The 25,793-nt window shown below is 30.9% G+C and overlaps 2 protein-coding genes across 3 annotated transcripts; both read right to left on the minus strand.

Annotated features, from left to right (window-relative positions):
• Positions 1 to 1,784: 1,784 nt before the first annotated feature.
• LOC129915227 (E3 ubiquitin-protein ligase lubel-like) lies at positions 1,785 to 9,158 on the minus strand. The gene is made up of 6 exons (XM_055994707.1): positions 4,740 to 9,158; positions 4,413 to 4,679; positions 3,865 to 4,170; positions 3,300 to 3,805; positions 3,066 to 3,234; positions 1,785 to 1,811 (listed from the first exon to the last, which is right to left on the minus strand). Exons 1-6 carry the CDS (start codon positions 9,156 to 9,158, stop codon positions 1,785 to 1,787), a joined length of 5,694 nt encoding a protein of 1,897 aa, XP_055850682.1.
• A 317-nt stretch (positions 9,159 to 9,475) lies between these two features.
• Positions 9,476 to 21,055, minus strand: LOC129916822 (E3 ubiquitin-protein ligase lubel-like). Of its 2 annotated transcripts, XM_055996995.1 has the most exons (14): positions 20,327 to 21,055; positions 16,317 to 16,385; positions 16,022 to 16,220; positions 15,799 to 15,950; positions 14,127 to 14,255; positions 13,300 to 13,656; positions 12,964 to 13,242; positions 12,640 to 12,892; positions 11,624 to 12,580; positions 10,859 to 11,154; positions 10,649 to 10,735; positions 10,316 to 10,585; positions 10,114 to 10,215; positions 9,476 to 10,023 (listed from the first exon to the last, which is right to left on the minus strand). In XM_055996995.1, exons 1-14 carry the CDS (start codon positions 20,330 to 20,332, stop codon positions 9,529 to 9,531), a joined length of 3,651 nt encoding a protein of 1,216 aa, XP_055852970.1. In that variant the 5' UTR covers positions 20,333 to 21,055; the 3' UTR covers positions 9,476 to 9,528. The 2 variants fall into 2 exon arrangements, with proteins under 2 accessions (XP_055852970.1, XP_055852971.1); XM_055996996.1 differs by lacking the exons at positions 9,476 to 10,023; positions 10,114 to 10,215; positions 10,316 to 10,585; ... (4 more) ...; positions 12,964 to 13,242; positions 13,300 to 13,656 and having other exon boundaries at positions 13,864 to 14,255; positions 20,327 to 21,045.
• Between the last annotated feature and the right edge of the window lie 4,738 nt (positions 21,056 to 25,793).

The following is a 25,793-nucleotide window of genomic DNA, read 5'->3' on the forward strand; positions in this document are numbered from 1 at the left end:
TTTTGTTTGCCATTCAGGGATATGGTCGATGTTTTCAGTTAGTACTGAATTCAACGGCTTTTGCCCTTGATTGTTGTGAGTGAATTGGAGTTTCGGGATTAGATGGGGCTGGACTTCCGTGACTTGTATATAACTCCCTCAGCTTTGTTTTGTTCCATCTCTGCTTTGATCACATGCCAAAGCTGAAGGGCATCATCTTTTTCGTGGCATTTTAGGTGTTACAGATTTGCAAAAGTGCTCGGAGATGGCTTGTTTGATGTTAAAAAGGGCCAGAATCTGAAGCTAGATCGTCATCACTTCGAAAGCCATCACCAGTTTTAGCATTTACACACTTATTTTTTCCATAGAAAGTCTTCGAATTAATTTTACAAAAAAAAAAAAAAAATTCCCACAAAAATCAGTAATGTAAGTCGCCAACGCATGATAACCCATATATGGTGTTTTGGTAAAAACGCAAAAAAAGACAAAAATTATTAAAAAAACAAAAAACAAACTACGTAAACATATAAAAGTATAATAAATTCATACGAAACTTATTTTTAATTGGATGCAACTTACTTATTTCTTATAAAAAAATCCTTGAAAAGTTCACACTTTTATTCACTGATTTGCACTTTAGACATGCTCTTGAAACAATGAGCTTATTTCAGAATGCCGACTCTCTTACTGATAATAAAAACGGGTTAATTATAAAAAAATAGACGTAGTTTTATTATAGTTTTTTCTTTTTGACATTTGGTGCAATATAACGGGAATAAATCGATATGAAATCGATAAACCATATATGGGTTAGTATGCGGTAGAGGGTTAAGCCTTTACACTGCAATACCTGTAACAAAATCGAGTGCACGAGTGATGCGGGCCAGTTTTTGAAAACTGACGCACGTCACTTTTGAAAACTTACGTGCGTCACTTTTGAAAACTTTTGTGAACTGAGTTCACAATGAACAGGTATAAAAAATTATGTAAAAAAAGGGCTAATTTTTTTTCGGATTTTCGAGAAAAAATCAAGGTTAACCCCTTACCTAAAAATAATGCATTTTAAAAAAAAGTCCTCCATCGAGTGATACACCAAAAGAAGGGTCTCATTAAGCTCTATTTATAGCTGAAAACCAAAAGTTTCTTGAACGTCTGGTTGCTGAATTATTTGCAATCGAAATATTTATTTCTTTCTTAACATTTTCGAAGACAACCCTGCTGGTGGTGGTGATTTTCACTTGACTTACCTTTACCCAATTTTACTGCTACAAAAACCAAAAAATTCACTCATAATCGAATCAAAAAACTCCTATAATCCATTTTACAAATAAAATCAATTATATTCTCAACTTTATCCATGCAAATAAATAACTTAAAAGATAAAATTCACGAATACTCTCAAATCTCTGTCCCTTTTTAAAGGATATAATTTTATTATGTAAATTAATTACGAGTAAGAGTAAGTAAATCAATTTAAAAAAAAAAAAAACACTGCTTCCAGTAGACTGCATTTCTGATGCATTCTGTCTCCCATCTCTTCCATTTCTCCATCATATTGAAAGAGGCAAGCTTTGGTGATTTTAAAATGCATCTCTCTCCTACTACAGGTAAATTTATTTTATGTTTGTTTTTTGTTTTCTGAGATTACATTTCATTTCATCTTCAATAGAAAATCAATATTTCATATTATTTATGTATAAATAGATGTATATTTTTTTTTTTTAATTTTTTGTTTAAAGTTTGTTTTTGATTGAGAAAGTTATTTTAATATGCCAACCTTGGCTGTGGATTGATTTTCAAGTTCATTAGAGAGGAATTTTCTCTTTGATTACCTGCAACGAAATAAATTAAGAAATTTAATATAATATAAAATTTATTAGTGTGCAAAAAATATAAAGGATATAAATATTAGAAGATTTCTTAAGATTTAAATAATCAGGACAGAAATAGTTAAGTTAAACTATATTTGTGTTAAAATAGCAAAGACAACAACCTTTATAGTAAGTAATCTTTAAAACAGAAAATGTTTCAACTTTTAGTGTAAAATAGTAATTTCTAGTCTTTCTATCAACAAAACTCAAACTCTTATAGAAGAAAATGAGAAAATGAGACGAAAAAAACTAAATTTGTTTAAAATAGTGAAGGCATCAACCTTAAAGTCCCCCCCATAATTTGTAAAAAAGGGCGTTATTGATCAACACAATCAGGAATTCTAATCTTTCAGTGAAAGTGAAAATCGAAATTTCCATCTAATGGGGGATGGAAAAATTCAAAGAAACTTAGTTTCTATAAAATAGTGAAGACATCAACCTTAAGGTTCCTCCCAATTTTTAAAAAAGGATGTCTATGATCAACTTGTAGAAAACTAGGAATTCTAGTCTTTCAATTAACAAACAATCAGAATTTGCATCTTCTAATTGAACAAAAAGAGTCCAAGAAATTGAGTTTCTATAAAATAGTGAAGACATCGACCTTAAGGTTTTCAAAATTTGTAAAAAAAGACGTTTTTGAACAATTTGTCAAAAACTAGGAGTTCTGGTCTCTCAATCAACAAACAATCGAAATTTTTATCTTCTAATGGAACAAAAAGAGTGATAGAAATTGCATAATTTAAATAATAGTGAAGACATCAACCTACCGGTTTTCAAAATTTGTAAACAAAGATTCAAATGCTAGGAATTCAAGTTTTTTATTGAAAAAAACAATCGAAATTTTCATTTAACGTGGGGACAAAAAGAGTCGAAGAAACAAAGATCCACTAAAATAGTGAAGACATTAACCTTGAGGTCACCCCAAGTTGTTAAAAGTACACATTTAGAATCTATTTTTAATCAAACACTATTAATTTCTAGTCTTTCAATAAACAAACAATCTTAACTTTTATCTTCCAATGAAACCGAAAGAGCCACAGAAACTAAGTTTCTTTAAAATAGTGAGGAAAACAACCTTATTCTTACTTGAGTATGCAACATATCGAAATCAACGATAAATTTCTGAAGAAACAAGTGAAATGAAGGTTCCATCATTTATCCAACCTTAAAACCTTTAAACCTTGCAATCAAAAATTATTTAGCGAATACACAAACCTTTGAGCACATTTCTCTGTAAATCTCATCTGTATCCCATGGGCCACGTTCAGGTAAGGGCAGACCTCGTCTTCGTAATTCCTGTACGCAATCGGTCAGATCGAGTATAGGTAGCGGGTCAATACTGGCTTTTGACACCTTCCCAGCCAAATACTCCACATAGTGTTGACTATAAAAATCAAAAGCAAAAAATTGCACTTTTCAAACCCCTCGTCATACCAATATTATACTTACCGACAAAGTCCAGCATGATCATTTTGAACATCACTATTGCATACAGTATCAACCAAACCTTTGGGGGTTTCTTTTTGCAATGGAATGGGACATTTCGAACTCGACTTAGAACCTCCTTCAACCACAATTGGATCTACATCAAACGGTACATCATTCTGCAGTAATAAATTCTGCAATGTGTGTGGTTCTTTGTCACGCAAATAAAACAAACAGCTGCGTGGATGATGTGAGTGTAAGCCCAGCTTTGAACAATATGGTGAAATAGTACATTTGGCACCCATCATAAACGGTCTTCCACAACCATAGCAGAATTCAAATTTACACTGTGTACAGGTGAAGTGCATGCAGCCACCTCGAGCTAGAGAATACTTGAAACGACATTTCGGACAGTCAATACCGTTTATGGCTAAATGTTCAGCAACGCCCTTGGCTTGGATTTCGGGATCATTGGCGTCTTTCCATTCTTGAAATTTTTCACATGTCAGACCTTCATGTTGTTTTTCCCACTGGAAAAAGTTTTTTTTTTTTAGAAATAAGTTCACCTCTTCTGTAAAATGTTACTCACCGTTTTTCGACACTGACTGCAGGTTACCGAACCACAATCAGGGCATATCAGCCTCTTTTGTTTGGGTCTAGCAAAGAATCCCGATGAACACTGAATGCACCATTTGAAATTCGGATCTTGCATTAATGTCCTGTCACGTAATTTTCGCTGGAAGAGTTCGTGCACTTCGGGTTCGACGATGTTCTTAATGAAAATGTCCAAATTGGAAAAGTACTCAAGATTTTCATCTTCAAGAACATTTGGATCGTTAAGTTCTGGAGTTTTGCAGAATGGACAGTTGCAGTCGTTAATACTTCTATCGGTAATCTAGAAAGGGTTTTCATCACAAAAATATATAAGACTCTGTTTTGGAACTATCAGATGCTATTTTGGCTTCTATAAGGCTTTAAAGAAGCAAAATTGTTTGCATGATTGTTAAGACTCTGGAGATCGACTATCAATTTAGCTTCTTTAAAGCAAAATTGCTTCTTTAAAGCTTTACAGATGCTACTGTGGCTTCTATAAGGCTTTATAGAAGCAAAATTACATCATTCTTCAAACAAACTTACCTGAATTGTAAAATAATTCTTTGCACACTGCTTGCAACACTTGTGGGTGCATTTGAGCATTGAAACTATTTGATTCATGGGATACGAACCCATGCACAGCTCACATTCTTGTTGCAAGAGTGATATTGCCTGTTCTAGGTCACAGCATTCCTTGGCTGCCCAAATGGAAACATCTTGTTGAAATCTCATTCCAACAAGTGCAGCTGCAATTTGAGCCTCGGCCATATTTGTGACCAATTGTTCATCCATTAGTCTCCTAGCACAGATCTATAAACAAAAGCTTTTACAAATATTTTCTCTTGATGGAAAAATAAAAAAAAAACTCACCTCAGGCTGTTCGACTTGCAATTCGATTATGCTGGCATAGGTTCTAAAGACCGGAGCACTTTGCTTTCTCAAACGAGCTTCAGCCGGTGGTGGTGGCTCTTCATCGTCCGATGTGGAGTCTTGATAATCATCATCACTGAAACAAGTCTCATGGTATTTCTTTTTGGGTATTTTCGGAATTTTTGGCTGGGTACGGGACCTTTGAATGGTATGCTCTGAAGTTGCTTGAGTAAATTTAGATATTGCATCGGTGATGGATTTCTTCCGGACTAGTTTTGGCGGTGGAGGTTTTTGAAAACTGGGAGCTGGAGTTTTTGCCAGTTGGGCTTGTTTATTGAAGAGTTCTTGTTGAATGGCACGAACTGAAGACACTCCAATTGGTGATGGTGCTGAGAAAGACTTTGATCGTGTTGGTACTGGGATTGGTTTTGAGTTTGTTTTGGGTTTCGGAATTTTACTGGCTGTCTTTTTCGGAGGTGATTTTCGTGCATTTGAAGTTCCAGGAATATTATCACTGTCAAGACTGGTTGAAGGCGGCTTAGTTTTGTTTTGGAGATCTTTGTGATCTTCAATTGGAGTTGCTGAAGTTGTTGGTTCATCACGAATTTCTGTTATAGGTTCTTCTATTGAAGATGGGTCAGAATTTGTTTGAAGATCTTCGTTGTTGGATATTGAAGATTCTTTATTTGTAGTTGCACTTTCTAGATTGTTGATCTTCAATTGTTCATCTAGGAGTTGCTGAATGTTGAAGCTTGATGAAGACGGTTCTTCTACTTCTAGAACTGAATTTTCTTGATTTGACACAGATTGAAGATCATTTTTAGATGAGTTTGATAAAGTAGTCGGTTCGGAGAACTTCGGAAGACCAGTTCTAGGTTCAGTGTATTTAATTTCAGTTTGAAATTTTGATTCTTCAATTATTGGTTCTTCACTTTGTCGTTCCTGGTTGGGTCTTGATGTAGAAGATTGGTTTGATTCTTCTAAGACTCTCACATTTTCTGAAGCTTTTGACAGATTTGATTTAGATGCGTCATTTTCCTGTAGGGTTTCTTGTGTTGATGAAGATGATGACGAATTCTCCAGTTGACCATTTTGAAGCGAGTTTTCAACATTTTCTTCAGCTACACTTGGTTTCTTCGATTTTTGACGTGATTCTTGAGATTTTTTGTGAAGAAGCTTCTTCGATGAAGATTGTTCCACTACTTTGCTTTCTTTTACTATTAATTTGGTTACATTGCTGGTCGAAGGCTTAGAATCATTTATTTCGGTAATTTCTGATTTTTGAGGTTCAGATTGAAGAACCTTCTTCATTTCTGATTGAACTTGTTTAAGTCCTTTAACAACAGAAGTATCATCAACAGTTGTTATTTCAACATTGTCAATCACAGATTGAATATCATTTTCCAAAACTGCTTCAGAATTAAGTGAAGAAGTGGACTTTTCTTCTTCAGTAACAGGAACACCTGAAACTACTGAAATTGTATTAAGATCTGTGTCGACTGGAAGCTGTTCATTAGTTAAGACTGAATTTTCTACAACTACTACTAATGAAGCATGATCTGTAGATGGTATGTGTGGTAATGATTGAAGTTCTTCTTCAATTGTTTCAATGTTTTCCTGAACAATAATTTCTCCTTGTAGTTCTTTCTTATTATGGCTAAAAAGTTCTAGTTGAATATCATCTATTTCGGTCTGGTCTTGTGCAGTTTCTTCTTGTACATCTTCCAATAAATGATCTTCATTATCACTTTCCCCTATATCAGCATTACTATATTCTTCATCATTTTCAGTTTCTTCTTCTTCAATGAATTCTTCAGAATTTTCTTCTTCTTCTTCGTCATCTTCATCTTCTTCATATTCTTCTTCATAATCTTCATATGAATAATCATCTCCATCATCACTATAATCTTCATCTTCAGAATCATAAGCAGCCATATCAATATTGATTTCTTCTTTCATTTGTTTTATCAATCTTTGGGTATCTTCAACAAGTTCTGATAAATTTTGTTTCGATGGATCAGAATATTTGAAATCAATTGATTTACTACTTGAAACAGGTGTTATTGTTGCTGATGAAGATTGCAAAATAGCAGAAGATGAAGATTGGTTATCAAGAATTAGCAGAACTTCATTTTCAGAAGAAGGAGATTGCATTAGATCTCGAGTGCTGAGTGAATTTGGTTCTTCACTATCAGCAATACTATAAAGTTCTTGATCTGAATTATCTTCATCTTCTTTTGATATTGCATTATTTGGTAAATTGGCTGTAACTGGTTGAACAACAACTACTACATCTTCAATTGCATTATAGAAATTAGTTTCATCTTCTTCATCTTCTGAAGAAGCACTTTGAACATCTAAATACTGTTCTTCATCTTCAGTTGAGAAACCTTTTTGATCTTTTTCAGAAGTTTGCTGTTCTTCAAAATTAAATGGCGATTTTGAAGATTCAGTTGTTGGAGTTGGCGTCAAAGAGTTTGAAGTACTCTCAATTGATTTAAGACTTGTGGAACTTGTTGTTCGCCTGACAGGAATCTTTGAGCTTGGTTTCTTCTTTAAAGTTGGTGAAGAAACTGAGTTTTCGTTTGATAAACTCTGCTGAGAAACAAGTGGTTCTTCAGCTTTTGATTTTTCTCTAACAATTGCTTTTACTTCTACGGAATCAGGTGCTTTTGTACTACTAGGCTTTATTTCTGTTTCTTCAATTGATTCCGTAGCCTTTAAACTTTCTGCATCAGATATTTTTAATGATTCCTTTGTTTTTGTACTTGTGCTAGGTAATAAAGCATCATTATCTTCTTTAGATTTAATATCTTCTGGGTTAACCGTTTTCGATTGTTTAACTGCATTTCGAATTTTTGGTTTCTTCAACTGTGAAGTTTTGCGTGTGGAACTTGTACTGGGCTTTGAATCATCGATATCTTCAGAATTGTTTTTCTTTTTTACCACTTCTAAAGGAGGTGTTGTTTTAAGAAGTGTTTGATTTGAGACATCAGATTCAATGTTTTTTGGTGAAGATTCAACTTTATTCTCTGTTTCAACAGTATGTTCACTTTGGTGATTTGCTTGAGGAGTTATATCGGTGTTTTTTATTTGCTTAAGCTTTGTACATGATGGAATATTTGATCGCTTCTTCAAATTTTTGTTAGTCTTCTTTTCTGTTATATCAGGTTCTTCATTGATCTTAACTATTGTTTCAGTTTCAATGATTTCATTGTGGGAAGATGAAACTTGTATATCTTTCCCAGATGTAGATGTAGAAGGTTGATCTTCACTTTGAATTTCTTCAGTTAAACCCGACTTATCTTCTTCTTGTGTCGGAGTTTGTATTTCTGCTGGATTTTCTACTGAAGCCGACATTTCTTCAGCTTCAAGATATTCCGACTGATGACTTTCATTTCCTTCGATTTCATTATCTGCATTTTTCTTCTCTCTCTTAATAGAACGACGAGTTCGAGGTCTTCGGTTTCTTCTTGAACTATTGAAACCAAAACGGAAAATATATCCTCTGTTGCCTTGACTTTTGTCTTTCTTGCTGGTTTCATCTTTATCTTCAGTTGTAGTTGTTGGCAAATCTTCAGGTGTTTCAGAATTTTCAACACTGGTTGAAGAAGTGATGGGCATAGCAAAAACTTCTTCTTCAGTTTTTACCTGAAGCTCAGGGGACTCAGCCTTTTGATCGGCCTTGACATTTACAATCGTTGCACTTTTCTTCACCGATTCTTGATTCTTATTTGCAGTAGAAGGAGTTTGTGAATCTCTAGAAGATATTTCTTCTTGACTATCTTCCTCTTCACTTGATTCTTCTTCACTACTTTCTTCTTCACTTGAAGATTCAGGACCTATTGCCGATTTAAATACTTGATGAGGGAGATTTTTCAACATTATCAAATCATATTCTTCTGTTTGTTTTCTCAAAAGTGCCCTTTCTTGTTCTGTCTTAAAATCTTCCATAACTTGCACTTCTTCCATTTCAACTTTAGGTTCTTCTTCTTCAGTTGAATTCTTCAAATTCGGTCTAATAACTTCTTCCATTATAAACTCATCAGCATCTATTGGCGGTGGTTCAACAAGTCGAACAGCTTCTTCTTCTTCAAAATGTGCTGGCACTGCTGATGGTGGTGATGATGGCTCAAGAAGATCCCTTTCAACTTGCTCAACCAAATTCGGAACAATATCTTGAATATGTTGCCAAACAAAATTCTTCACATCATCATCATCATTACCTCCTGTCTTACTCGATAAATTATTACCACTTGCATTTCTATTCGAATATATTGGACTTTTCATAAATATTCTCTCCGCATCTGAATCCATTTCAGCTTCGACGAGTGGAGACTTTTTAGCTAAAAGATTACCCAACATATCTTCCATACTACGCAGTATTTGACCATTTTGTTTAGCTTGTACCTGTTCCATATTACCAATTAGAATCTCAAGATCTTTCAAGACATTTTTATTTTGCTGTTGTGATGATGTGGTATAAAGATCATCGAATTGACTATTGTAATTTGATGATACATTTCTGTATGAAGCTTGATCTTGTGTAAATGCTATTTGTTCTGCATTTGCAGTTAGAAATTCATGAATTGGCAAACTGATTTCTATAAAAATAATAAAATCAAATCAAAATGAAAACAAAAGCAAAGAGTTGATCTAAAAAACTAAAGTTTAATCAAATCAAAAAAAAAAAAAAAAAAATTATACAAAAAACCAAAAAACAAAACAAAATATCAAAATTGGTTAGAAGAGGTTCCAAACAGTATTTAAGTATCAAAATATTCCGCTACTAACCAGTTTTTGGAGCTGGTGGTGAAAAAGGTTGTGATGGTTGTGATGCCAAAAAATTAGCACTTTCATTCTCAACTCCACCGGGAGAGCCCCAAACTCTCATTAGAAAGGGTTTTAATTGAGTTTTGCTAAGATCCAATAAAGCCAAATCCATGTTTCCATGATGAGCTGTCAATGCTGTAACAATATCTTCCCGAGAATAGTTTCCCTTGGCCGAAATTTCCAAATACTTCCTCTGACGTTGTTCAACACATTCGGAGATGGCTTGCCAAACATTGCCTCCATGTAAACGCAAGGCTTCTCGTGCTTCAATTGCAGAAATCGTTCCAATTACGTTTTCAATTCTTTCTTGTCCATATTTGGTAGCTAAACTTTGAACGGTTTGTACAAGTTTTGACCAGTTATCTCGTAGCCAAACAATTGGATGTGTATCGCCACAGTTTTTCAAGGCTGCATGAAGTTCTTCAGCTGTGAATTTATAATGTTCAGCTTCCTAAAATAGTCAAGAAAGTTAAAGAAGATCGATGGTATTTGTTAAAAATTTGGTTATTTTTTTCTATACGGGTTTATGATTCACACATACTTTTAACATCATAAAAAGTTCAATTTCAGGATCTCTGGTTGGCTCATTTCTTTTAGATTGCGCATATGGATCAAAGAATATGTCATTGTGATATGTTTGAGCCTAAATGGACGAGTTGGAATTTTTGTTTGTTTGTTTAGAGGTTATGAGTGAGTGAGATAGAGATATTATGGAGATTGTGAGTGATATAATTGAGACTTACCTTTTGTAAAGATAGATAATCTGGTATTTGTGATCGAGGAGAATGCATCATCATTGAGGTTGGTAAATCACTTGATCGAATGTCAGTTGAGCTGCGATAACGATCATTTGGCATTTCTCTATAGAATCTTGTTGAATTTCTTTCCATGAAAGCTAGATTTTCAGCTGCTTCTCTTGATGTTGAAGATGGTAATGGTGGTTCCTGCATCATCGAAGATGGGAACATCTCTTTGGGACTAAAGTTTCGTGTTGGTGGAGTGAAGGAGTGATTCTGAAAGTTGTTTTGGGTAAGTTTTTGTTTTGGACGATTTCAGGCCTTTTATAAGGCTTTTACCTGAAAATCATTAGTTGGCATTTCGGTTGATGTTTCCATAGTTTGGAGGTGCTTTTCTTCAATTTTCTTTGGTACATCTTCATATGTCTGCAATGAGATTAAATTTATGTTTAAACATGTTTTCTTTTGAAACTTGTAAGTGTGATATAGAGGTTAGGTTAACCTAAGCCGACATTTCTTTTGCTAGGTTAGGTTAGGTTAAAAAATTACCTGAGTTGAAATAGTCTGTGGTACTGGTGAAGTTGCTGTTGATCGAAGTTCCCTTTTGATTTCTTTTGGCGGTGAAGGCCCACAACCTGTTGAGACTTTTTGTGTTGTTTTCTTTTTATCTTTCGTCACACTTGCTTCTCTACTCCTTGTTTCTTCAGCAGCAGATTGTTGTTGATCTTTTGTTGCTGCGGCTTTCTTGTATTCTATAGCTGTTTCAGCATTTCTTTTAACTTTTTTGGCCTCGGCTTGAATGCTTTCGTCTAAAGTTGCCCAAATATCTTCGATAGGTTCCATTTCTAGAGAATGCAAAGTTTAAGTGACTAAGTTTTTGTTTTAAAATTCAGCTTAAAGAAAGCTCTAAAACTCAAAAGTTACAAAATAACCTTTTTCTAACCATCATTTCTTAGTTCAATCTTAGTACAATCTTTTCATGGAAAGAAGGCATCGATGAACTAAAAAAGGCTATAAGTTGGTGGGTTAGAAGTACACATTTCTAAATTTCTACTAAAAAGAAGCTCAAAAAACAAGCAATCCGTCAAATCAACCTTTTTTTTCAAGAGAAACAACAAGTATGTGGATCATGTCAAGGTGTATTTCGTTAGGAAGGTAGTTTTGCACAACAACAACAAAGAAAAATAAAACATTACATACTACTATTATATACAATTTCTAATAAATAATAATTATTCCATTGATTGGCTTTTTTTGACAAGTCATATTATTAGTTTTTGGTGCCGAGGAAAAATGAAATCTTTCTATTCCTACCTTTCTTCTTGGTTGCTGCATTTGTGTAGTCTTCAGATTCGTCCTCTGTTTGTTGTTGAGATACTTTAAGTTTTCCAATGCCATTGGTAACACTTGTTGTTGTTGTTGTTGTTGATGAAGATGTTGTAACTTTCGCTGCTGGCTTGGGAATAGCTTTTGGTGTCTTGCAGCATATCGAACAAATTTTAGTCTTCGGTTCGTTGACAAAAGTACAAAACTCACATTCCCATTCGTGTTCGGGTGTCGATGGTGGTGGACCAAGTGAAGAACTATCTTCTCCATTATTAATAGCTGTTGTAAGGTCTTCGATTTGTTTCAAGTCATTGCCATTTTGGTATTCAACTTCTTCACTTTCAATACGACTTGATGGCTTAGGTTCAGAAGTCTGCTGAGGTGGATTGATAGTTTCTTCATTATCACTCAATACCGCCTCATGTGTCTTCACTGAAGATTCTTTCATTTTTTCTTGAATCTTTGCTTGAACCAATGCCCTAGTCGGTGGTGCCTCCGAAGTCTCCGAATCTGGAGAGATCGGTGAATCTGAATAGACCTTTCGATATGAATTAAAATTCGAATTGGCATTGCTAACTATTGAAGGCCGTCTTGTTGTTGGAGTCCAGTCGTCTTGGACCGATTTTGGCATTGACGGACCTCGGCGATCTCTTGAATTAAAACCTTTTGATCGTAGGTTTCTTGGTTCTTCTTGATCAAGAGCTTGTGAAACGCTTGATACTCGTCGTGTACGTCTTGTATTTGCCAAGCCTGATCGTTGGGACATTAGTGATCTACGATCATCGTTATCGGAGTCTTCGTCATCGGTAAGCTCATTTTCACTGAAATCATTGCGTTTTTTGCTGCGAACTTGCATAGATTTTCGACTGTGAGTAGGCGAAGGAACTCTTGATCCAGCACGGGAAGCTGCTCGAGATCGTCCTGATGATGGCATTCCCATCATTCCTGAAAAATTAAACATGTAATCAGCAGAGGTTTTGAGCTGGAAGAAATCTTATTCATACCTGGATTCATAGCTTGTACAGGCATTCCCATTGGATAGGGATACATTCCGGGCATGTTCATAAATACCGGTGGAGCATGCATCATGTGCTGGTTGTGTGGATAGTAACCGTGAGTGACATTCAAACTCATATTCGATCGGTTCAAGTTTGAATTTGCTGCTCCAGGCCAGTCCTCTGAATGTTGTTGGTGTGGCTGATTCCATCCGCCATGACTATGGCAATTAATACAGTTCAACTGGGCCATAGATTGAGCCTGAAATGGACATGGTAAAAAAATAACTTTTACACTATAATCTCTGGGTTATAAAGATTTTTAGAACAAACCTGTTGCATTTGACTGCCACTCCACATGGGTGATTGTTGGTCCCTATGATGTCTCTGGCTCATTTGATTCAAGTTGAAGACCGAAGTACTCATATTTCTACCCGAAGGACCATGTCCCCTCATGCCTCCGCCTCCTCCACCCATCGACATCTGTTGCTGATGGTTAAACTGAAACGGAGACTCATCAGGATAATCGAATGAATTGATGCCAGATGACATGCTGCCAGATCGAAATTGTGATGGCGATGAAATGTTTGACCATTGGTCAGATGGTAACATCTAGGAGAAAATTTTGAAATGAAGGGAAGGTTATAAGAGGGTAATTTTCTAACTCACTTGTTCCCTTTGTCCATTAAGTTTTTCCATAGATTGCTTCGATTGTTTATGCTGTCGATAACGTTGTTGCAACAAAGCCATTCTGTCTAAAGTAGCACTAGCTTTCGTCTTGATTTTCTCCAATGTTATCGATGGTGGCTTTTGAATTTGATCGAAGACCGATTTGCTATTTGGAGTAGTCGATCTTGAAGATACTCCATCGCTGGTTGGTGTTCTTGGTGTTTCTGGTAATGGCCGATTGCCAAGGTTAAGACCTCGCCTTAGTGAACCTAAGCGATCTTGCCAAGCTGGTTGTTGTTGTGGTTGAGCCCCAGGGACAGGAGAGGCTGATGGTGTTGTTGCTGTAGAACCTATCACCTAGGATTGAGTTCTTAAGTTATTTGCCTTTTGTGAAAAAAAAATAAACTACTTTTTTTTTTGATTTTGAAAAAAAAAAAATTGAAAAGTCCGAGGATTTTTAAAAGTTTATTATTTTTTTTAAATAAATAAATAAATGTAATTATATAAATTAACAATTTTAACAAAATAGTTTTTGTTATAGAAGGAGAAGAAGAAAAAAACAAATAAAAATAAAAAAAACGTGCATCTCAGAGCAGAAGCTTTTTTGTATATATATGGAATTTAATTTTTAATTTTAAGGATTTTTTTTATCAAATTTTGAATCTTCAGGAATGAAAAAAATTACATTATATAGATATATTTTTGTTTGCTGAAAAAAAACACACGCACGAAACACAATTTGATTTTTTGAACATTTTCTTTTTGGTTTTTTGATTTTTGGTATTTTTTTTTTTTAAATTTTTCTATGAGATGATGCAGTGGCGTACCTGATCCCTTCGTAGTGGCATTGGCGATGGCATTCCTTTTTTATTGCGACGTGGTGGTGCTACTGGAGCTGATGGTGTTAAAGCTTTTGGTGGAATTAAGGGTATACCTCCTTTTTTAACTTCAATAGCCTGGAATGAGAGAAAAGTTTTTATGATATTTTTACCGATGACGTTTTTTTGAAGGCAGAAAAATTTTTGAAAAAACCTTTAATTTAGTCAGGTTAAAACTTTAAAAATTACTTTTTCTTAGTAGAAATACTGGGTAACTTTACCGAAGCTTTATCAAAATTAAAAAATAACCTCTATACCATTTTGTAAAACATGAAATGAAAAATAAAACAAGTCTAAGAAAAAAAAACTTTTGAACGAATTAAAATAACGGTACATTTTTTTTAATTGGAAGGAAACTTCTAAGGCTGATAAAACAATGAAGATTGTTTCACATGGTGAATCATTGACCGAAGAAAGATTTTCTTAGAAAAAAAAGAGCTTACAGAAAAAAAAAAAATAATTGAAGTAAAACTTTAAAAAATGTCCTTAGTATTTATAGGGTATTCCAAAATAAAATTTATCACAACAGTGGATGCTTAAAGTTAACATACCTATTTCTGAAATGTTTTTTTAAAGTATTAAAATTATATTTTTTTTTGCTCTTAGTGGTCCATAATAATTCTTTATACTTTTTTTTAGTGACATATTTTATGTGAAACAGTAAAGGCAAAAAATAAACGGACCAACAAAATTTAAAAAAAAGTTATAAAAATTGATCGTTTAATAAAACAACAAAAAGTTTTTTTTACTATACAGGGTGCCCCGTAGTTATTAATTAAATGGGTGATTTTTTGTTTTGTATATTCTAAGGGAAAATTTGTTTTACAGTTAGTAGGTACCTAAAACATTTTTCGATCATGTAAGAAAACTTTTGTATAAGAAGACTCAAACTAAAGCTAATTTCTCTGATAATACTAATGCTAGAAACCTTGTTAAGGTCTTCATTTTTAGAAAAAAAAAAAATGTTTATTTTGTAACTGCGTTTGAATAATGTTGATATATTTGTAATTGGTCAGATATTATTTTATCAAGGCTGTTTCATTTTTCTTTCCGTTGATAGTTTTCTGACTTTGAGGTCAGTTTCCTTCGAAAAATGCTTCCTAAAACAGATTAAAAGAATATTTTTGTTGTTTTATATAGTCGGTAAAAATATAACCATTCTGCTATCAATCCAGATCGGAATAAAAATTTACCTACAAGAAATGTTTAAACTTTAAAGTGGGAAAACTTCCTATTTTTTGTGATTTAAAAAAAAAAAAACTTTGAATAGAATAACGAAAAAAAGATTTTTAAAATAATGGCATTTTTTCCACTGCCCTATTGAAAATATTGGGACCTCTTGACTTTTACTGACGCAACACAATAAACCAATTCATTTTACTTGTATCCTAACAAAAAAAAAAGTTGCTCAATGATTTGATTTATTGTTATGACTTTTTGGTAATTAATTTTCTTAATTGATATATAATTTGTTGGAACTGGGTCAACTATATCTTCCTTTAGGTTATATTTTTAGACTTTTGCTTTTCCATCACACATCACAAAACCCAAAAAAAAAAAACGTCTACAATTACAATTATTATCCAATATTATTATGTCATCTTTTTCTTCAAATAATTACCTTCCTTAGATGTGTCTTTCGTTTTGGATGTTTGTGGAACATATCATCGCATGAAGCACAAAATATTTGCTGAGCGCATTCGTCACATGTTACCCAGGGATTGTTGGAACCGCATAAAGTGCATTTCATTGCAGATTCGGGGCGTCTAGTATCTGAAAATAGAATTGATGTTCCAGTGTTTTTATGTGCTGTTTTATGTTTAGATGCAAATATTTTGAACTACCAGGAGTTTTTGGACGCATTGCTATCGTTGTCGGTTCGTTCGAATATTGCTGACCAGAAAATTCAATTATTTCATAGTCGGGTTCGGGTTGATTCTTTTTTGGCGGCAATGCTGGTGGTCGAAAGGTTGTAGCCCCTCCGCCATTGGTAGATGGTGGTGGTGCTGGTGGCTTTGGTCCAATTCGGTCATTTGCTTCTGTCTAAATAATAAACAAAAAATAAGGATATTATCATTGAAAGATTTCCAAAGTAAATATAATTTTATGTGGTGTTTGGGATTTATATATAATACGTACCACCCATTTGGGCATGGAGCGTTCCACTTTTAGTTTTGTAGGAAGTGTATTTGTTCGCGATGATGAGCTCTATAAGAAAAATTAAATGGTATTAAAAACAAGACACAATAATTTGACAAAATAGATAAAATTAAGATCTTGATACATCATTAACGAGTTCACAGAGAAAAAAATATAAAAAGACTGCAATTAGTTTTAATAAACCCGCAACAGGAACAGTTTTTAGGAATTAAACTTACGTGTTCCCTTTTTTAGGATTATGGTCAATATTTCTGTTCATTCTGTTCAAATGACCTTTTAAATTCTGTTGGCAGTTGGTTGCTTGGTGCCATATAGATTTGATAAGTTTTGGATGTTGGATAAAAACTCAGCCAATTTCAACCATTTTTTCAACAAAATCCATAAAATCATAAGATATAAATAAACGTAATTAACGGGTCACTGTGGTGTATACGCAACATTATTTTTTGAAATATTTTAAAAGTAAATAAAATACACTACTGGGTCCCATTTTTAAACACGAAAATTTGGTATGCCATTGAAAAGAAATAATAATTGACACTTAAAAACAACAAAACTTTATCGGTGCATTTGAAAAAAAAAAAAAAATTATTTTTCAAAAAAAAAAATTTTATTTTTAAAATTTTTTTTATTTGTTCTTAATTCGAATATAAAGGATTAAGTTGATTACGAGAAATTCATAAATCAAGAATATTGTTTTGTGGAAGGTACCGTTGTTCGTTAAAAAAATATTTTTTATTTTAAAAAATAGGAGCCAAGAATTCAGAATTGCAGGACTCAATTTCTCATTGTAATTTTAACATCTGATTGTTATCTCGAATTTAAATTAATCAGTTTATTTACAATAAATTTGCTACAAGCACTTGGGTCACTGTGGTGTATACGTAATTTTTTTTACCGACTTCCAAAAAGGAGGAGGTATTCAATTCGTTTGTATTTTTTTTTTTTTATGTTTGTTACCTCATAACTTTGGACCGATTTAACCAATTTTGATAATTCTTTTTGTATTGGAAAGCTGGTGCCTGAAATTATTTAAAAAACCATAAAACCCAGTTTTTATCAATGGAAGTCGGTTTTTTTTGTTGATAAAAATGATTATTTCATAAAAATCTCAGCATTCGAGGGAGCTTTTACCGTCTCTCAGGACTAAATTCCAAAACCTTTTTAAAACGCCTATTTTCTCGGAAGTTATCCGTCAATTACTATAATGAATATCCATGAATTATTATTTCGAGGATATAATTTTAATATGTCTTGAAATCATAAATGAAGTCTTGAAAAAAGATCGAAATAAATGCATTCTCTATAAAAACATCAAAAAGAAAAACACACGAAAAAACAAATTGTTCGATGAGACCACTTGTAGACTCGAATGATATTTGAAGAACAAAAAATTGTTTAAATAATGTATTTATGTTTTTTTTTTTTTTGTTCAAGGTTATTCTTATTATAATAAGAACTTAATACTTTTTGTCCTTGCAACTTTTATACATACATTTATTAATAAGTATAATATATACATTTCTGAAAGTCAAAACAACATTGAAGGAAAGATATTTTTCAGATTTATCTACAAAATCAATCTTTTAGTTATAAAAGTATTAATTTCCATTCAATTCCATTTATAATGAACAAAAAACCGTTCCTGGAATATTTAGATATTTCAAAAATCTAAAATTCAAGTGGCTTGATTTAGTACAAAAAATATTTCGTTTAACATTTTGAGAAAACAAAAAAAAAATAAATAATAGTGGTCAAACTGACAATTCTGAGAATAATATTTCTAGCAACACTCTAGAATCCTGAATGAATGATGTAGCTAGTTATTACTAAAAAAAAAATTGTCTATTCAGACTACCAAGAAACTTTTGGTTTTCAGTAACGAATAGAGCTTAAAAAGACCTTTCTTTTGATGTATCACTCAATGGATTTAGATGAAATTTTTGAAAATGGATTTTTTTTAGGCAAGGGGTTAACCTTGTTTTTTTTTTCTCGAAAATCCTTAAAAAATAAATTTTTAATTATTTTACATAAATGGATAGGTCTATTCATTGTGAGCTCATATCTGTTAACCAAATCTTGTTTCGAGACCTTGATCCATATTAATATTTGCCTAAGAATGTAAGAAAAAAAAAATTATTTCGATTGCAAAGAAAAAAATTATAATGTAAAATTTTTTTAAAAAAATGCTCTCAGAAACTATATTTGATTATTATTAAATGCCAAATTTGAAAATGTGGCAGCTTTAACAAGATTGCAAGATATAGATAGATTTGTTTTTAAATTTCATAATTTTTTTTTTAAAGCGAAAAAAAAAACATAAATTTTTTTCTTCAAAAGAAAAGAAACTGCATCTTTAAATTTTAATCAAATTAAGCTCCAAAATTAGTGTGAAATTTAATTTTTTCTTATAAGGATTCCTTTTTAGAAAATATTCAAAATCGTTTTTTTAAACTGCTCAAAAAAAAAAATTTAAAAAAGTTATATGCAATTACACCGTAAAACCAAATTAAAAAAAAAAAAAAAACAATCAAAGCCACATTTTCCACAATTTTATTTTTCAGCTTTTATTTCAAATATCAAAGCTAGATAAATGTTTAAGGATTGATTCAGAGACTTAGGAGAAAATCAGAAAAAAAAAAAAAACAGTTCTATGGCAGGTACGGTTAGTAATAATTTTCGAAAAAAAAAAAATAAACCTAACCTAAAAACTTTTAGCCGTTTTTGAGAATATCAAACTTTTCCAAAATTTGTGTATTGGAAAAACCGTAAAATATTGAGCTGAAATACTATAAACAATGACCCTTCCAAAACTTAACTTAATTTGGGAAACGAAAACTTAAAAAAGATATAAAACTGTTTTTAAAAAGCTGATTTTCAACGATAAAAAGTTTGTTTTCCCATAAAAAAAATAACATTGAAACTAGTTCAATCGTTTAAGAACAAATTTTCAGTTTAGGATAAAAATCTGTGGTCTAAATGAACATCATTTATAATTGAAAAAATGTATTCGTTAGAATATTATCAACATTACTGGTATTTAAAACTGTGGAAAAATTGTTTGAAATTTGCAATAGAACTTTTTGATAATCCGGATATTTTTAATACTAATAAAATAAATCCAAAATTAATTGATAAAGTCAAAAACAATTTCCAACACCCAATTGACTATTTGAACTTATACTAATTTAAAGTTTTTGACATCATTAAAAGATCCATTTATTTTTTCATATTTAAATATAAATTTTCAATAGTTGAATGCGTAGGTGTAGGTGGTGGTTATGAAAATTATAATGATTCACAAAAATTAGGTGTGTCTTGTTGTCGAATAAAAAGAAAAAGAAAAAAACTGATGATCGAATCTCCTCCCCATCCTTACACACTCTTCAAAATTTATAATTTTGACAGAGATGAACCGTGAGAAAATTTTTAATTTAAGTACAAAAATTTGTACAAGTCTGTCATGGCTACATTAAAACAAACTTAAATTTCCACCCACAATACAAAACAAAAGAATATTCGAAAACACAACAATTTCAATGAAAATGTTATTATATATTAATTTTTTTTTTTTTCTTAATTTAACAAAAAAATTATAAATAACTAAATTTTTATTTTATTTTTTGTTGTTTTTCATGATTTGTTGTGTCACATATTTCCTGTAAAAGAGAGAGATAGTATAAAGAATTAAAAACAACAATCTCTATTGCACCAGTGATCTAGAATGCCGGGTTTTTCAAATGCACACACATTTTTCAAAAACTCAAACAAACAACCAAAACCAACAACAACAAACCCAATCTATTTATAAGATAAAATATCTACAAGTTTTTATTTTTTTTTTTTTCTAAATTCAAAAGAGAGATAGTTGATGATGTCGACAGTTTATTCTTCCGCCAATGAAATTTTGCACATTTTCCAAAATTTTTAATTATTTTCTTATTTAAGTATTTTTTTTTAATTTAATTTTTTTGCCAAATAAAACTCACATTCATTCTCAAGACATAAGTTTGTTCCTTTTTTCAGTTGAAAGTAGAAAGTCTCCTCTTTGTCGTCTTCGTTGTGATGATAATGATGGTGGGTATCTTTAAAAGGGGGACTGTCTTATCCCAGGGTATATTTTATGGATTATTTTAGAATTGCAACTATTTATAAACACAGAGTAAGTAAAAGACGAAAATGAACGACTTTTTCTGCTTTGAAAAAAATAGTGCATGAACTATTTTGAACTTTCTCCTTTTTGGCAAGGATTTTTTCTTCACTGACACTACAAACAAAAAATTGTATGTTACAATGTCTACAATAATCTTATATAACCCCCGCGTTTTTGAAAATATCACTGAATTTTTATGTTTCCTTTTCGACAATTTTTTTTTGAAATGATCCACTTTTTTCGATATTGCGAAATTTTGTTTCTTCGATCCGAAATATTTTTTTTTGTGTGGTCGTTTTTTTGGATTCTTCGTGTACTAAAGCAGGTGAAATGAAAAATTCGAATGATCTATTTTTCTTCAAGCGACGAAAAAACGAAGACTTCCTGTGTTAAGAGGCTGTTTTCTTTTTTTGTGTTTTCCTTTTTTTTTTTTGTTATTTTTTTTGACAAAAAGTCAAAAACCGTATAGGAAAAAAAAAATCTTTTTGGTAGCGATCAGTTTGTCTAGAGCTAGTAGACGTTCAGTGGCCACCGAATCCCGAAATAAACTAAAATTGTTGGAGAAATTTTGGTTGTTGGACTATGTTTTGTATCTGACAGATAAACGACACTCTGCGAGCATGCGAAAATTTTCTTTTTCTGAGATTTCGAAATGAGAAATGGTGCTTTTTTTGAGAGTCTTCTTCATGCTGAAGAGAAATTTTTCTATTGTTATTTATTAGAAAGTTGGAAAAAATAGTGCGAAAATTGCTTAAAGGTGAATAAACTAGTAGACTATAGTGATACAAGAATTTTTTGTAGAAAATTTGGTTGGAAATCGCATATTTTCAACAACAAACAATTAAGTTAGAAGGGATTAATAGTTCTTAAATTTCAGTGGCGTTCTCTTTGACGAAGGGAGGAGGGGTATTGGCCGTAAAAATTAAATAATAAACACGTTTGTGGGACGAGGTCTTCTATAGAGACTTATACTTCTTAAAAAGTATTCTTTTATGCGTGAAATAATTTAGCAAAAATGAAGGGATTTAACATTTTCTGACAAGTCTGAACGATTGAAGTGAGACACTCGTAAGGGACAGTACCCCTGAAAAAAAGCTTGGTGTTGGGGACTTGATTTAAACACGAAGGCTCTGACGTGACAGTGTACCGTGTACTGTAAGGCAGCCAAAAAACAAAAAATATCTCATAAAATTATGAAAAGAAATATTGGAATATAAAATGAATAAAATACACAGTATGTTTGGATATAAAAATATCGAAAACGAAGATAGGTACGTAGAAAGTTTTTGATTTTCATCGGTTAGAGAGTTCAAAAAGACCTTTCATTTGATGTGCGACTTGATGAACTTAGGATAAATCAATAAGCAGTAAATTGAACAAAAAATACAAATACCAAACAGACCTCACCGGATTTCAATGAAAAAAAAAAACAGACATTATACTTATATAATTCACAATTTTTATTTATATTTCACAGCAAACGATGTGTCAAAATTGTCAATCTTCGAGAAACTCTTTGGAGGTTTTTCTTGCTAGTTCTGACCAGAATTCTCTTCAGGTTGTGACGTTGCGTGCTTTTGAAAAAGTTACATCAAACATCTTTTTAATTTTTAGAAAACTGAATAAAATATTGTGGATAATGAATCAGTGAATAAACTGCATTCTGCAACCTTTTTTTTCTTGGGGATCCGATTATTTTCGATTCCTAGTTTTATTGATTTTTTGGGAAGAATCCTTGGGAATCTCACAAAACTCATTAAAACTATAATTGAAGAAAAAAAAAAAACGATCCAGTAGGTACACTCTCTTAAAAGAATAAGATTTCCGCTTAAAATTAGTGGAATCCGCTCATATTCTGTTTAATTAAAAGTGAATTTCATTTCATTTTAACATGAATATTATTCATCTCAAAAAGACCGACTAAAAATAAAAATTTTAAAATTATCGTCAGATTTCAGCTTAAGTTTAAGTTTATCATACTTATTTCCAACAGCGAGATACATGGCTTGATTTTCTTATTAAATTAAATAGATTTTCTTTTTAATAAGCACATTCAACAAATTAGGAAGATTTGTCCGGTTATACAAAGACGAAAGTCTTCTGAGCAAAAAAACATTCAGAAATCCACTTAGTTTAATAAAGAATCCGCTTATTTTTAGCTGTTTTTTTTTTCTCCGTGTGGTTTTAGCCTATTATTCCCTGAAAAACATTATGGTATATTTTTATACCATGGTATTTATAATAGCTACTTCATATTTTGTATTTTAAATTTTGTTTATTGCAACGGACTTTCTTGTTGCAATGTGTCGGTTAGGCAGTTTGTTTGCTGTGCAGTTTTCCTTGCAGTGCTGTAGGGCATGAGTTATCGATAAATTTCCAAGAGGTTTTAATATTGGCTACTATAATATTATAATGCTATAAATTAATGCTATTGGTTGTTGTATTTGCTATCAATTTTCGCCCAACAACTTTTAGTTATGGCTAAAAGTCCAGTCAAATACTAGGTACATTAACTGGGAAAATTGTAGATGGTGACTAACTACATAGTTTTTTTTAAGTTTTTTTTTTTAAATGCCTATTTTAGGCAAGAGTATGAATTGATTTTTTATCGAAAATCCGAAAAAAAAAAAATAAATTTGGCCTGTTCATTGTGAACTCGTATCTGTAAACCAAAACCTATTTCGCGACTTTGATATAAAAATATCTGCTCTAGAATGTAGGAAAAAAAAAATAGTTCGATTGCAAATAATTAAGCAACCAGACGTCCAAGAATATTTCGGTCTTCAGCTATGAATAGAGCTAAAAAAGACCTTTCTTTTGATGCCTCACTCGATGTATTTGGAGGACTTTTTTGAAAATACATTATTTTGACTTTTTCTCGAAAATCCGAAAAAAAACAATTTTTGAATTTTTTACATAAAAAGATAGGCCTTTTCATTGTGAACTCGTATCTGTAAACCAAAACTTGTTACGAGACTTTGATCCGAAAATATCTGCTTCCGAATGCAAGAATGTAAGAAAATTAAAATACTTCGATGGCAAATAATTACCCAACCAGACCTCCAAGAAACTTTTGGTTTTCAGCTATGAATAGAGCTTAAAAAGACCTTTCTTTTGATGTCTCACTCGATGGATTTTGAGGACTTTTTGGAAAATGCATTATTTTTAGGCAAGGGGTTAACCTTGATTTTTTCTCGAAAATCCGAAAAAAAATAATTTGTAATTTTTTTACATAAATAGATAAGCATGTTAATTGTGAACATGTATCTGTAAACTAAAACTCGTTTCGAGACTTTGATCCGAAAATATCTGCTTCCGAATGTAGGAAAAAAATATTTCGATTGCAAATAATTCAGCAACCAGATATCCAAGAAACTCAAATTTTGAAATACGTATTTATTTTTTTAGAAATCAAGGCGTTAAAAAAATGACTCGACTCATCTTTGTTTTAAATTAACTTCATTTATATTTGTATTAAAAATAAATTGGTTTCGTTTAAGTACAATAATGGTTTTTTATTTTATTTTTATTTCATTTTTGTTTTCGGTTTAAATTAAATCAATCAAACTAAAAACTAAACATCTAATATAAGATATATATTTAATATAATATTCATATTATAATAATATAATCTACACAATTATTTAAATTTATTTATATATAATAAATTAATTTTGCTTTTGTTTTAAATGCCTTCTCTATTTTTTGACGAATTATATTCAAAATTTTGAACGCAATTTTTAGACTTACATTAAAATTTAAAATAATAATAAAATTAAATAGAGAAATTAAGAAAAATTATAAATTTAACAAACAAAAAATAAAATAAAATATATTCTTTTTGTCTTTTCACACTTGTTTTATTATATTAAAATTGGATTGGAATAAAATAAGAAAATTTAAATTTACAACAAAAAATTAAAAACACATACATATTTATTTCATTCTATACACATTTATATATAATATACGATTATTGTTTTTTTTTTTAATTCATTTTCAATGCATTTAAATATTAACCATGAATGGAATATTTTTTTGTAAAATTATTTATTTTTTTTTTTATTTTTTAATATTTTTTTATTAACAATTGTAGTTTTTTTTTTTTTTATAAAATTGCTTTTTGTTTTACATTTTTGTACAAATGTACAGAATTTAAGTTTTATTTTTTTTAACAAATTTAAGCTTAAGTTTTTTTTTAATTAATACAAAAAAAATGAGATATGCATTGCTTTGTCTTTGTTTTGCTGTTTTCTGTATATTTTTATTTCTTTACTTTTTATTTTTGAAGAGATCAGTTGGAATGTAGATTTTTATTTTGTATAAATTACTGATCACTCAAAACAGGGAGCATAAAACATAAATTAAAAAAATTAAATAAAAATATTATTTCATCATACATAAAGCGAACGGATGTGATTCTTAGTTTTGCATTATTTTTTTAAGTACATAATTGAAAAACAACAAATATTTTTAATACGTAAAAACTTTTTTTTTATTGTTTTTTTGTAATCATAGCAAAGAATATATTGATGGATGTTTTTTTGTTTTGTTGTTGTAAGTCTTTCCTTGTGCAGTCAATTTTTATATATATATATTTTTTTTTTGTAATTTAATTTTATGGAAAAAAATCTTAGTTTGTGCCTTAAGTATTAAATTTAAAAACTTTGATTTTTTATATTCATTTTTATTTTAAACATTATCTAGATATTTTTTTTTTAATTTATATTTTGCAAACAGAGTGATTTTATTTAGTTTTATATTTTAATTTAAAATTAATACAAATATGGTTGTTAAATATTTTTTTTTTTTTCATTTTTTCTCTTTTCTCGGAATAGCAGTAATTTTTATTTATTTATTATTTTCTAAGTATATTTTATCTATAATTGTATTTTACTTTTTTTCTATTCTCAAATTTGGGAGATGTTTTTTTTTTTAATCTTATTTTGTGAGTAGGTAAATATATTTTATTTTTATTTTAACATTTAAGAAGTTTTAATTGGATTTCAATTAGGTGCAGTAATTTTTTTTTGTCTATAATTTTTTGTTTTTTTATTTTTTTGTGGAACAAGGTGCAGATGTTTTTCTATAAAAAATTAGTAATTTTTTAAAGTTTTTTCTTTTTTCTTTTTAATTTTTGAATTGAATTTTTAAAATTGCATTAAAAAATCTTTCAGTGGGTTGGATTTTAGTTAAGTTTTTTTTTTTTATTTAGTTTAAGATTGAAAACCGTTGAATTTTTTTTTAAAGGATATTAAATAAAAATTTAATTAAGAAATTTGAAGTTGAAGATTGGCTGCTTT

This window comes from Episyrphus balteatus, chromosome 3, assembly GCF_945859705.1.
Source record: "Episyrphus balteatus chromosome 3, idEpiBalt1.1, whole genome shotgun sequence".
NCBI classification, from domain to species: domain Eukaryota; kingdom Metazoa; phylum Arthropoda; class Insecta; order Diptera; family Syrphidae; genus Episyrphus; species Episyrphus balteatus.

Coding starts and splice junctions, on each gene's coding strand:
- LOC129916822 (XM_055996995.1), bottom strand. Junction 14,256..15,798: donor GAAAGACACATCTAAGGAAG/GTAATTATTTGA, acceptor CTCTCATTCCAG/GCTATTGAAGTTAAAAAAGG. Junction 12,893..12,963: donor GTGGCAGTCAAATGCAACAG/GTTTGTTCTAAA, acceptor TGTCCATTTCAG/GCTCAATCTATGGCCCAGTT.
- LOC129915227 (XM_055994707.1), bottom strand. CDS start 9,158: ATGGAACAGGTACAAGCTAAACAAAATGGTCAAATACTGCGTAGTATG. Junction 4,680..4,739: donor TGCAAGTCGAACAGCCTGAG/GTGAGTTTTTTT, acceptor TTTTGTTTATAG/ATCTGTGCTAGGAGACTAAT. Junction 3,235..3,299: donor GATCATGCTGGACTTTGTCG/GTAAGTATAATA, acceptor TGATTTTTATAG/TCAACACTATGTGGAGTATT.